This window comes from Dipodomys ordii, unplaced genomic scaffold, assembly GCF_000151885.1.
Source record: "Dipodomys ordii isolate 6190 unplaced genomic scaffold, Dord_2.0 Scaffold33, whole genome shotgun sequence".
In the NCBI taxonomy this organism is placed as follows: domain Eukaryota; kingdom Metazoa; phylum Chordata; class Mammalia; order Rodentia; family Heteromyidae; genus Dipodomys; species Dipodomys ordii.
Genome location: NW_012267249.1, coordinates 65,026 through 76,199, shown reverse-complemented (window position 1 = coordinate 76,199; position 11,174 = coordinate 65,026). Strand labels below are relative to the sequence as shown.

The 11,174-nt window shown below is 56.2% G+C and overlaps 1 protein-coding gene across 1 annotated transcript; it reads right to left on the bottom strand.

The window, feature by feature from the left end:
- Zc3h12a (zinc finger CCCH-type containing 12A) lies at window positions 1-9,034 on the bottom strand. Its single transcript, XM_013017024.1, has 6 exons — window positions 8,952-9,034; window positions 7,657-8,136; window positions 3,477-3,616; window positions 2,115-2,349; window positions 1,572-1,678; window positions 1-1,448 (listed from the first exon to the last, which is right to left on the bottom strand). Exons 2-6 carry the CDS (start codon window positions 8,100-8,102, stop codon window positions 598-600), a joined length of 1,779 nt encoding a protein of 592 aa, XP_012872478.1. The 5' UTR covers window positions 8,103-8,136; window positions 8,952-9,034; the 3' UTR covers window positions 1-597.
- Window positions 9,035-11,174: the final 2,140 nt, after the last annotated feature.

Here is an 11,174-nt window from a genome sequence, read left to right as displayed (position 1 = left end):
TTCTTTATTGATGCCTTATAGAGATACGGAGTTTTCACATAAAATATTTTAAACTTATGTCTGTACACAGCATACATGTCATCCCCCCATCTTTGGGGAAGGGCAAGAGAGAATGGGACAGGGGGCCCTGGACCCTGGCGATGGGATGGGTGAGCGGAGGGAGTGGAGGTGGGTTATTAAGGAGCATCTTGCTTACTAACATGAAGCCTCATGGCCTGCGAGAGCAGGGTGAGGCTGCATTGGCTTCTGAGGAGGGTTCCTGGAGGGAGGGCACACAGTGCCCAACTAGCCGGCCACACCGGCATCCCAGGGGTGAGGTGGAGCAGGGAAGGGGCTGAGCATAGGACCCTGCTCGGGCCTCTGCTCCCCAAGGCCTTCCTCCTCACCCACTGAGAAAAGAGGGTTTGGGCCTCAGCCCCAGACCGAGAGCCTAAATGACAGAGATACAATGTGTATCAACAGGGTAATCGCTTATGACCCACACAGCTAGAGGTGCCATGGGGGCCAGAAACAATCCTACAGTATCTTTGGTTTGGGGTTCCTTTCCCTCCCCTACTCCTCCCTGCCATGCCTGTGGGCCATGGGCCACACACTGGCTTACTCACTGAGGTGCTTACAGGAGAGGATCTTGGCGGCCAGCTGCTGGGGGTCCAGGAGCTGTGGGAAACGCGCCATCACAGCCTCCACCAGGTGTGGGGGGAAGACGCCACACAACTTGGTGTACACACCAGCCCGCTCCTTCGCCAGGCTGCCTGCCCTGCTCCAAGGGGTGCGGCCAGCCCCTGTGCTGGGTATCTGGGGCTTCTGAAGGCCTGGGGTTGGTGGGGGTAGTGGGTATGGCTCAGACCAGTACTCTCGGGGTGCAAAGGCAGGTGGGGGAGGCGCATAGTCAGCGGGGACACTAAAGTGGCCAAAAGCAGGGAAGGCAGGTGCAGCAGGGTGCTCAGATCCATAGGAGCGGTAGCCAGAGTAAGGGCCTCGAGGAGGGCCTGGCTCTCCAGCACCCCCTCCTCGCATCCCCCACAGTTCTGACATCTGACTCTCCAAGGAGCCAATGCCAGAATCCAGGCGGTCCTGGGAGGTGTATGGGAGTGAGTCCAGGGTCTGGGGGACCCAGTCTCTGGGCCCGAAACTGCTGCCACCACCACCACTAAGCGGAAGGCTCCTGCCTGCTGGGGCAAAGGCTGGTGTGAGGCCATCCTGGTGGGGCCCTGGGGATGCCTGGACCCCCAGCTTCTTCCCATCCGGGCTGTTGTGCTCACTGTCTAGTGGCACGGATGTGGACTTCGGGGTAGGTGAAGGCCGCTGGCTACTTTTGTCCTTGCCGGGGGTCCGGGGGGGTGAGAGGAGGGCGTTGGCTCGGAGCTCATCTGCCACAGAGCGCTGGGGGCGGCTTGGCCGCTCTGGGTGGAAGAATCGGCACTTGATCCCATAGGTGCACTTCCTCCCTGCCAGAGGAGGGGAGGCGTGGTGAGCTGGGGCCTGAGGGGAGGAAGCAGCTGGGGCAGGGGCAGACTCAGGTAAGCGGAGGGGCAGGGTTAAGGAAGGTATAAAGGCAGAGCTGGTCTTACCATAGGGACAAGGCTGCTGCTTGTGCTCAGAAAGCAGTGGCTTCTTACGCAGGAAGTTGTCTAGGCTGGGCCCATGCCTGCCAAGGGGGTCATCAGGGGGCATGAACCTACAGAGGGGAAGAAAGATCTCTCAATGGGAGCAAGACACCTGGGGAACTTGTATATATGGAAGGCAGGGCTGGATGGGCAGCCTCATTGAGACTGGGAGAGTAGCCCTAAAATGGGTTCCCACGTCCTGATATCCAAGCTCTTTCACGCTATTGGGGTTAGCCAAGGGAAAAGGGATCCCCATCTAGAGGGTCGCAGCCCAGGGACACCTTTAGGTAACTTCAAGGCTGGGTGCTCCCTAGGTGGTTAGGAGGTCACATCCTATAGCTGTATCTGCTGGGGGGAAGCAATGTGGACAGCTGAAGAATAGACCCCGGCCCATCTCCAAATCAAGATCCTCACCCGCCAGGTCCCAGTGTGCACTCTGCCCATCCACCTTCCTCCCAGATTTGCCTGGTCCCCAGACCCTGGGGGCTCTGGGTCCCGGAAGCATACTTGTCGTTGACGAAGGAGTACATGAGCAGCCGCTCCTCTATGAAGCGCTTCCACTCCTGCCTCTCATTCTGGAGGTCACGGTAGGTGTCATTGGAGACGACAACGCCGTCAGACTCAAAGGCCAGCTTCACGATGAAGCGGTCATCGTAGCACACCACCCGCTTGCCACCCACACGCCGAGATGGGGTGAACACCAGGATCTTCTTCTTCTCCAGTTCCCGAAGGATGTGCTGGTCTGAGGGAGTGAAGTGGCATAGGTCAGGGCCCAGCAGGGACTGAATCAAGCCCACAGGGCTGTCCAATCTCCTGGTGGCTAGGAGTTGTTAATACCCCAATTCACAGCAGAAACCCAGCCGTGCCAAGTTCACTGCCAGAGTCTGCTGCCTGCCTGAAGTCCAAGAACTGTCACAGGGCTGTTCTATTGGCCTGTTTACTTCCCCTGCTCTGGGTGGCAGGGTTGTTGGAGCCAGAGGTGGTCTTGGCTTTGGCTGTTCAGCAGCCCGTCCTGTAGGGGTTCACGGAGAAGCACGCTGGCTTGTCCCTTGCATAGGCAGGACAGGGCTACTTACTAGTTCTTGTTTGGAAAGGGCAGCTCTTCCTGGAGCCCGCAGCCCCATCACCCTGCCCCCTAGATCTCCGCACTTATAAACAAGTTTCTCTCTGAAGTTGGGGGTCTTGCAAAGGGAAAGAAGCAGCCCATATGTACTGAGCACTCATCCTATGCCCCACGCTTGCTTTCCTAAGTACTCCTAGGCTAAGGCATGCAGCCTTGTTGTCACCCAACTTCCACCTCACCCCCATTTTACATAGGAGGGGCAGGAGGCTGGGGGTGGAGGTAGGGGAATCAAAGTCCTTGTCTGGGGCGGAGAGCCACGATTCCAACCCTGGCTGCCCTGGCCCAGTGCCCACAGCCTCAGGTATTAAGCTATAGTGCTCCTCTGCCACTGGGAGGTTGAAGGCGTAACATGGGAAATGCCTAGGACTGGAGGCAGAGGCTGCACAAAGCAATTTCTACTTTTTGTCCCTCCCCTCACCTTTTTTTTTTTTTCTGCTTCTAGCTTTAATTCAGCGTTCCAAAGTTTTGCTCAGCTTGCTGCTCTGTTACTTGAGCCATGCTTCCAGCCCTGCTTTTTTCTATTTACCTGGAGATGGAGTCTCACAGGCTTTTCTGCCTAGGCTGACCATGAATTGCAATCCTCTGATCTCAGCCTTCTGGGTAGCTAAGGATTACAGACAGGAGCCACCAGTGTTTGGCTGACAACGGTGATTTCTGAGGAGAGTTAAAAACTGGGACAAGAGCTGATGCTCCTGGCTTGGGTCTCATGGGGAAAAGCAGGGCCCCAGGGCAATACACGCGCATACCTGTGATGGGCACGTCGGGCCGAGGCTGCTCCTTCCTCCAGGATGGCACAAACACTGTGATGTCGGTGTGGCCCCGCTCTAGAAACCAGTTCACAGCCAGCAGGATGCCCCGGCAGGAGAAGATCTCCTTGTTCCCGTGGCTAGGAGGGAGGGGAGGGACAGGTCAGCTCTTGAGGGCGGGCAGCCAGCATGCTGTCACCAGGGCCTGAGCAAGAACATAAGGCAGCTCTTGCTCCAGCCCCTGGCCTGTGGCCAGTGGGGCCTGAGGCCTGGTTCCCTGGGCTGTTGCCACAGTGCTGGGATGGCCAGCCCCAGCCCAGGGACTTTCCCTGAGATTCCATCTCAAAGTATGGATCCACCCAGGAATCTGGCAGCATTGGCTACCCATGTTTGGCCAGGGCCGGGCCACTTACAACACACCTGGGGCCAGGGAAAGGTACTGAGTTCCTGCCCTGCCTCAAGCTGCCAGGACCACAGGGACACAGATGTGCGCACGCCCACTGAGTCACCCCCTCCAACACCACGGCTCCACAGCAACGCCGTGACACAGCACTGTGCTGCGTTGGGGGCGGGGAAGCACCAGCCAGACTCACCAGAGAGAAACCAGATCTTTCCGGATTAAAGTTCAGTCTGTGCACCATGCTATAGGCTAGCACCCCAAAGGGGTGTCAGTCTGCTACACTTGGGACAGGAAGTGACAGTGGGTCTCTCGATGTGCAGTGTGAAAGTGAAAGGCAAAGCTTTTCCTACCAAGAGGCCAATTCCCTGAGCCGCTGTAGGCTCCTCCCCACCATCCCTCTTCCCCTCCCCCCCGGCCCCCACCCCCACCCCGTCCCGTCCCCATCCCCTCACTTCCTCTGGGACTGAGGCAAAAAGATGGCCAGGCAGCGTTAGAGATTCCACTAGCTGGCCAGAAGAGCTAGGGCAATGATACCCTGCCAGCCCAGGTCTGTGGGCCAGATCTCACCAAACTGTGGCTGGATTACTGAGAAGACAGTCTTGAAGGGGTTGCCCTGACTCTGTTTCTCCATCAGAAAAATGGGCCCAGTGGACAGGAGCTTCCTTAGACGGGCCATGTCAGTGGACAAGTTTCATGCTGATTTGATGCCAAGGCAAGATCAGCAAAGTGGACTTCCTGTCAAGGGAGGAGAGATCTGGGGTTGGGGGCTCCCTGCCCAGAGCTCTGTCTTTCACTGACCCCTTAATGAGCAACTCAGACTCTTGTGTCTGGAAAATATGGCAGAATAAACGTTACGCAAAAGAGGCAAGTCCATAGCAGACCACATCCTGTGTGTGGCTTGTGGGGGTAGGGGGCATAGCTGGAGCCCCAAGAGAAGGCAGTGGGCATGGGGTGGTGGAAAGCATGGAGGTTGTCTGGGGGGTATAATGGGCTCCAGGGTCTAGTATAAATTGTAGGGGAGACACAGTCCAGCTCCAGTGCAGCCTTCATCCTTGCCTGGTACCTTCCTATCACTCAGTTGCTTGTCAGTTAACATTTGCCAAAAGCTACCAACCTGACAGTCTAAGTCTCAACACTGAATCATCAGTAAGCCCATGAGTATTGTCATGGGCCTTTCCCTCCTTTTTTTCAGATGAGGAAATTGGCCCAGAAAGGGTCACTTAGTCACTAAAGTCACACAGCAATAATGAAGCAGAGATGCAGAATTAGAGCCAGTGTTCATAACCACTCTCTGTTAATGCTCACACAATTATGAGCAGGACTGACGACAACTGGAGGCCAGAGGCAGCACTTTATACCTCCCTGACTATTCCAAGGACACCTGGAATTGAACTGGAACTGGTGCCACTGGATTACCTTCCTGCCCCTAACATAAGACCTCAAGTGTTGAGACAGGGTCTTATCCAAGTTGACTGGAACTTCCTATGTGGCCCAGGTGGGCTTTGAACTCTCAATGTTCCTGCCTCCTAAGTGCTAAGAATGTAAGTGTGTGTTCCCACAAAACTTTGGGAGGAAGAAAGCAGATGAAGGAGCAGTCTGGGAACAGGAAAAATGATGAACATTGTAAACTCCTGCCCCTCCAAGAGCCACTGAAGGCTCTGTAGCTTGAGAAGCCTTTCCTGACCTGCCAGGACGAATCAGGTCCTTGATGTGTGTCTTTGCAATGTCCAGTGCTTCCCCGTCACACTGTCACCTTCTGTGAGCCCTCTGCTGTCTCCCCAGGTGGTAGCTACACTGATCGCACACACCACTCACCTGTGTGTGCGCTCGCTTCTCCTGGGCCAGAACTGCTAAGCCTGGAACTAGGCTTGCTAGGGTGTGCAGTGCCTCTGGACGCTGAAAACGCTGGCTAGGAATGAGTCTGCTCTCAGGAGCCCTGGCATCTGGAATGTTCCTTCAGCAGGTAGGCACAGTGCTCCTCTTGGCAGAACCACAACATCCCATGCCTGGGTACCTTAGACTTCCACCCAGCTCACTGCAACTCAGGAACTGGCCCAGGAAAAACTAGATAGGTTTCCACCCCTGGAGTCCAGCTTGCCTGAAGGTCTGCGGCACCGGCAGCCTGGCCCAGCCAACCAGACTGAAGAGATGTATTTATGTGGGAGACTCCAGCTTCGTGGCTCCCGCCCCAGGACAGAGGGCAGGGCTGGGCTAGGCTCCCCAGGTGAAAAGATTTGCCTGGGCTGGGCTGGACTAGTGGAGAAAAATTCCCTTAGAAGGAAACAGAGGTGAATTTCCCCACAATTTGCATGTGGTAGGGGCTAGCCCGCCTGCACTTGCGGGGAGGGGGCAGAAGGGCAGGAACATAGCAGCGGCTGAGACAGGAAGTACGAGGTTGGAATTCCCCTCTTGCCTCTGCCCCAGCCTAGAAACCCCCAGCAGTCAGGCCGGCAGGCAAAGGCTCTCTCAGCGCTACCTCAGCTCCCCTGTACCCCTCTACCACTGGCTCTCCTCCCTGCCCTAGACTCCTTCTGCCTAGAAGTCACAGACCCTCTAGCCCAGATCAGGCTGGAGCCTGAGAGAGGATCCTGAACTCTCAAGGCACAGGCTGTATCTGCTTGCCCCAATGTATCTCTGCTTCCTGTCCAGGACCAGTCCATTTAGAGACCAGAAGACAGATGAGGGGGATGGAAGAGAGCTGGCTCACCTGCATGCCTGCTGAGCCGGGCCAAGACCAGCTAAACAGCTCACTTGCCCTTGCTGGGCTGGGAGTAGGTGTGGCCAAGTGCCAGAGAGAAGAGGCTGATGTCATACCAGCCTCCAGCAGCCCACCTGATCTCTCAGGCCAGCAGAGAAACCCTCCCCTGTGTCTGGGGTCTCCCCGGGTCCATGCCAGACAGGAACCTTTCCTTCTGGGTGATCCACCCAGACCTGACTCACCAGCCACATTGCAGCGAACTGGGAGAAAGGAGGGCCAGAGGGTGGGGCCTAGATTGGAGGGAGAAGTCAGGTCAATGGCAGCCTCCCCTCACCCTCTGCCTCCACCTCATCCTGTTCCCTGTAAGATGTGCTTGGGAGACAAGTACAAGGCCAGGAATCTCCTAAAGACCAGTCTAGTCCAGGCAGTCCATCTGCCTGGTGTGCATTCACCTTCAGCCACAGCATCAGCTACCTGCCCACAACACACCTTGGGAAGCCAGGGCGACTTCCCCTCAGAGGAAACTTGAGAGGACCCAGCCCCTGAATAACTACTGCCAGGCATTTGGGGCCCTCCAGGTTCTATAGCAGCTACACCCATGAGGACCACCCAAGGGGTGCTATAGTTCTGTCTTTCAGATGAGAAAATGAGGCTCATTATGTGATTGGTTCCTACAGAGAGCTGGAGCCTACGGGCTAATCCCTGGCACCATCTGGCATCCTGTCACAAGTGAGGAATGGAGGCCTGAGAGAGTAGCTTCATCAGGGACTACACAGTAAAAAGTGAGCTCTGAGGCCAGAAGATTCTAGATTTGAACCCTGGCCCTACGACTCAGCAGTAGTGTGGCACTGGACAAGGCTTTGAACCCCTGTGTTTTCAATCCTAGGCCATTGCTGAAAAACCCAAAGTCTGGTTTAAGGGAGCCAGGTGTCGTGCAGGAGGGCCACATGGAGGACTTCCCCTTCCCCTCACCAGCAGTCCATGGGGGAGTCAACCTCCTGCCTGTATGCCCTTCTACCACTGTGGTAGAAGCACACCACAATCATTCCATGCCATCCATGCTCTCTTGAAGTGGCACGTACCTCATGGCCACATTGCTTCCATCGATGACCACAGGCCTCAGGTGGCTGCCTTCTTTGTCCTCTTCTGGGAGTATGGGCTCCAGGGCGGGAGCCTTAGGGGTGCCCCCACCCCGAGGCACCAGAGGGGGCTGAGGGCAGGAGTCTGGTGGGACTTGGTGCTCCCGCTCCGTGGCTGAGCCATGTTTCACCAGTTCCCCGAGCACGGTGTTAGTGTCTGCATGGGCCCCCAGTTTCTGTAGGACTCCGTGGATCTCAGAGGATGAATAGCCCAGCTTCCGGAAGAAGTCCACCTTCATTTGCAGCTCTGAAGCCAAGGCCTCTTCAGTGGCAGGTTCCTGGGCTAGTTGGGGGGTTCCCTGACAGCTGTAGCTGTCCTCAGGACCCCACAAACTCATGCTGGAGTTGGCTTCCTGGATAAGCCTGTCCGTGTCACAGGGGCCATTCATATCTCGGACTGCAGAAAGGCACCTGTCACAAGTCCTGGGGGACGACCACAGAGTTGAGGAACAAGGAATGTCACTTTTATTTTCTCCTGCCTGCCCCACCACACCGACTACTTACAAACTATCCACATGTGTCGGCTTAAGCTAGCCTCGGCTGGGGATGATCATCATTCTCATTATATACGGGGGAAACAGAGGCACAAGCATTGAGAACTTGCTCAAGGTCATTCTGCAGTTCACTGGCGACCGAAGAATTTGAACTTGGTCTAACTCCACCTCCCCCCCACAACCCAAATCACCCCCACGTCAACCCAGGGGGCCCAGAAGGCAGGGGCGGGGCTCTCGGATGGAAACTTGGGGTTGTGAGTGCGTTGTGTGTGCGCAGCGGGCGGGGGGGGGGCTGGGGACGGCGGGAGGGGAGTTCCCGGTGGAAGCCATCACCTCCGTCCACCCGTCCCACACTCGAGGGCCCAGGCCTAGGAGGTGTCGGCCCGTGGCTGGACTCCCGGACGGGACGGGGGAGGGAAGTTTCCGGGGTGACCAACCGGGGAGAAAAGTTGCTGGGAGGCTCTGGTTGGCTGCCGGGCGGCGGTGACGCCAGCCCGTCCCGGACCGAAACCCGGGCGCGCTCGGCGCCTCCTTCCCGGGGCTCCCCAAACTTGAGCTAAGCCTTAGGGATCCTGAAGACCGGCGAGGCGGGGAGGCCGGCCCGGCGAGGCGGGAGGCCGGCCCGGCGAGGCGGGCAGCACCGGCCCCGTGTTCCTCCGCTCGGCTCCGACCCCGCCGGAACCCCCCCTCACCCCCTTCCGCCCAGACTCCGCGGCCCGCGCGCCTTCCCCGCCGCCCACTCACCCCGCCAAGCGCCAGCCGCGGACGGCGGCGTCTCCATGGGGCCGCGTCCCGGGGGTAAGCAGGCGGCGCCTTCGTACGGGCGGAGGACGAGCAGGTGCTTTAAGGACCGCGACGCGGAAGCCGGGTACGGCCGCCGCCCCTTCCTGCTCCGCCCCCGGGACGCCCCGCCCCGGACACACCCACTCCAAGCCACGCCCACCGACCCAAGCCACGCCCCGGAGCCGCCTTCCCCGCCTCCTGCGTGCAGTCTGCTGAGTGTCAGTCAGGTCAGGGTTCCCAGTCGCGGTCCACTGCCCGCCTCTCCAGGCCTCCGCGGCCCCACTGCAGACGGCCTGCCGGCCCGCCCCACGCCAGGTAAGCACGCGGCGCCAGGTGCGCGCAACTATTGGGTACCTAGGACTGGACTAGTCCACCGGCCTGATGAAGGTGCATGTAGAGTGAAGGAGGTTCAGAGAGGGGTCCACGCACCGTCGGAAGTAGATAAAAACGGGTTCAGATGCAGACCAATTACCCTGACGGATGCCCGGTACACAGAGGCTGGCACACTCGCAGGAGCCAATACACTTTTTCTGAAATAGCTACTTACCCAGGATGGAACGATGGTTGCCACCTGAAGTTGCACAGTGAGAACGAAAGCCAGGGCAAGGAAAAGGCTGATGCCCAGGTCAGTGACATGGTTCCTTCCAAGATCACAGCGCTGCGTGTGTGTGTTTCCTGATACTGAGTCTTGAACTCAGGGCCTAGGTGGTGTGTCTGAGCTTTTCCGCTCAAGACTAGTACTTGAGCCACAGCTTCACTTCTGGCTTTTTTTGACCAGTATTACATACTTTTCTTTTTTTTAAAAAAAATTGTTTATTGGGCTGGGAAGGTGGCTCAGTGGTAGAGTGCTTGCCTTGCATGCATGAGGCCCTGGGTTCGATTCCTCAGCACCACATAAGCAGAAAAAGCCGGAAGTGGCGCTGTGGCTCAAGTGGTAGAGTGTTTGCCTTGAGCTGAAGAGCTGAGGAACAGCTCCCAAGCCTCCAGAGTTCAAGACCAACAAAAAAAGAAAAAAGAAAGAAAAAAAGAAAGGAAGGAAGGAATAAAGGAAAACACAAACAGCAACAAAGAAAAAAAAACCCTCTTGTTTCCATTTTCTGGAGGTCATTTCAATACATATTATTGTATATGACCAGAGGCACATAGCCACTTAGCCTGTTTTCCTCTCCTAAGAGTATCCTCCTTTGGCCTCACTGTGTGTGAATGCTTAGAGTCCTGTTTCATTTATCATGTTTCATTTATCATACATTGTATTTTAGCTCTAGCACCTGCATATGAGAGAAAACATGCACCATTTGTTTCTCTGAGCTTGGCTTATCTTACTTATTTGATTTGTTCTAGGTCCATCCTTTCACTTCTGGCTTTTTGCTGTTTAATTGGAGATAAGAGTCTCATGGACTTTCCTGCCCAGGGTGGCTTTGAACTCATCCTCAGATCTTAGCCTCATGAATAACGAGGATTACAGGTGTGAGACACCAGTGCCCAGCACAGTGAGTGCCCAATACTGTGAGAACACAGCACTTCACAGTATTTGTCCAGAGGCTAAGATGAAGGAGATTGACATGCTTGTTTATGTTTACTCTTGAGAAACTCAGAAAAGGCAGAACTGCCTCAGTGGGAAAGACATGGGTGGAACTGGGGCCAAGAACACCTATTTCAGTGCATCACGGGTCGCCTTTGCCCTCTGGGAAAGCCCCAAGACCCCAGGACAGGAGAGTCTGGCTTTCAGTGTGTGAGTGTACATGGCTGCAGGTGTTTTCACTGGAAGTGAAAGGAAAAGGAGCAAGAGGAAGGGGAGAGGGAGAAAGGGAACAGAAGCCACAAACCAGAGGACAAAGTCTTAGTCATACCACTGGCTTACATTGTTCCTGGTGAAACTGAGATTCAGAGGGCCAAAGCCCTCAAAATTAAGGGCTTAATACTGTGGTCTGGCACTTAAATTACATAATCTCTACCTTATCAAAAGCACAGGGTGCTAGTCTCTCTCTCTTTTCTTTAGGTCAGTAATGGGGTTTGAACTGGGGCCTGGGTGCTATCCCTCAGCTCTTCAGCTCAAGGATAGTACTCTGCCACTTGAGCCACAGCGCCACTTCTGGCTTTTTCTGCTGAGGAATTGAACCCAGGGGCTCATGCATGCAAGGCAAGTGCTCTACCACTGAGCCACCTTCCCAGCCCCCCAGCCCC

Bases quoted from the DNA above. Each gene is read 5' to 3' on its own strand.
- Zc3h12a (XM_013017024.1), bottom strand. From the start codon at position 8,102: ATGAATGGCCCCTGTGACACGGACAGGCTTATCCAGGAAGCCAACTCC. The intron at 2,350-3,476 runs GTATGCGCGTGT...TCACTCCCTCAG, and splicing joins GCCCGACGTGCCCATCACAG to ACCAGCACATCCTTCGGGAA. The intron at 1,679-2,114 runs GTATGCTTCCGG...TCCCCTCTGTAG, and splicing joins TACTCCTTCGTCAACGACAA to GTTCATGCCCCCTGATGACC.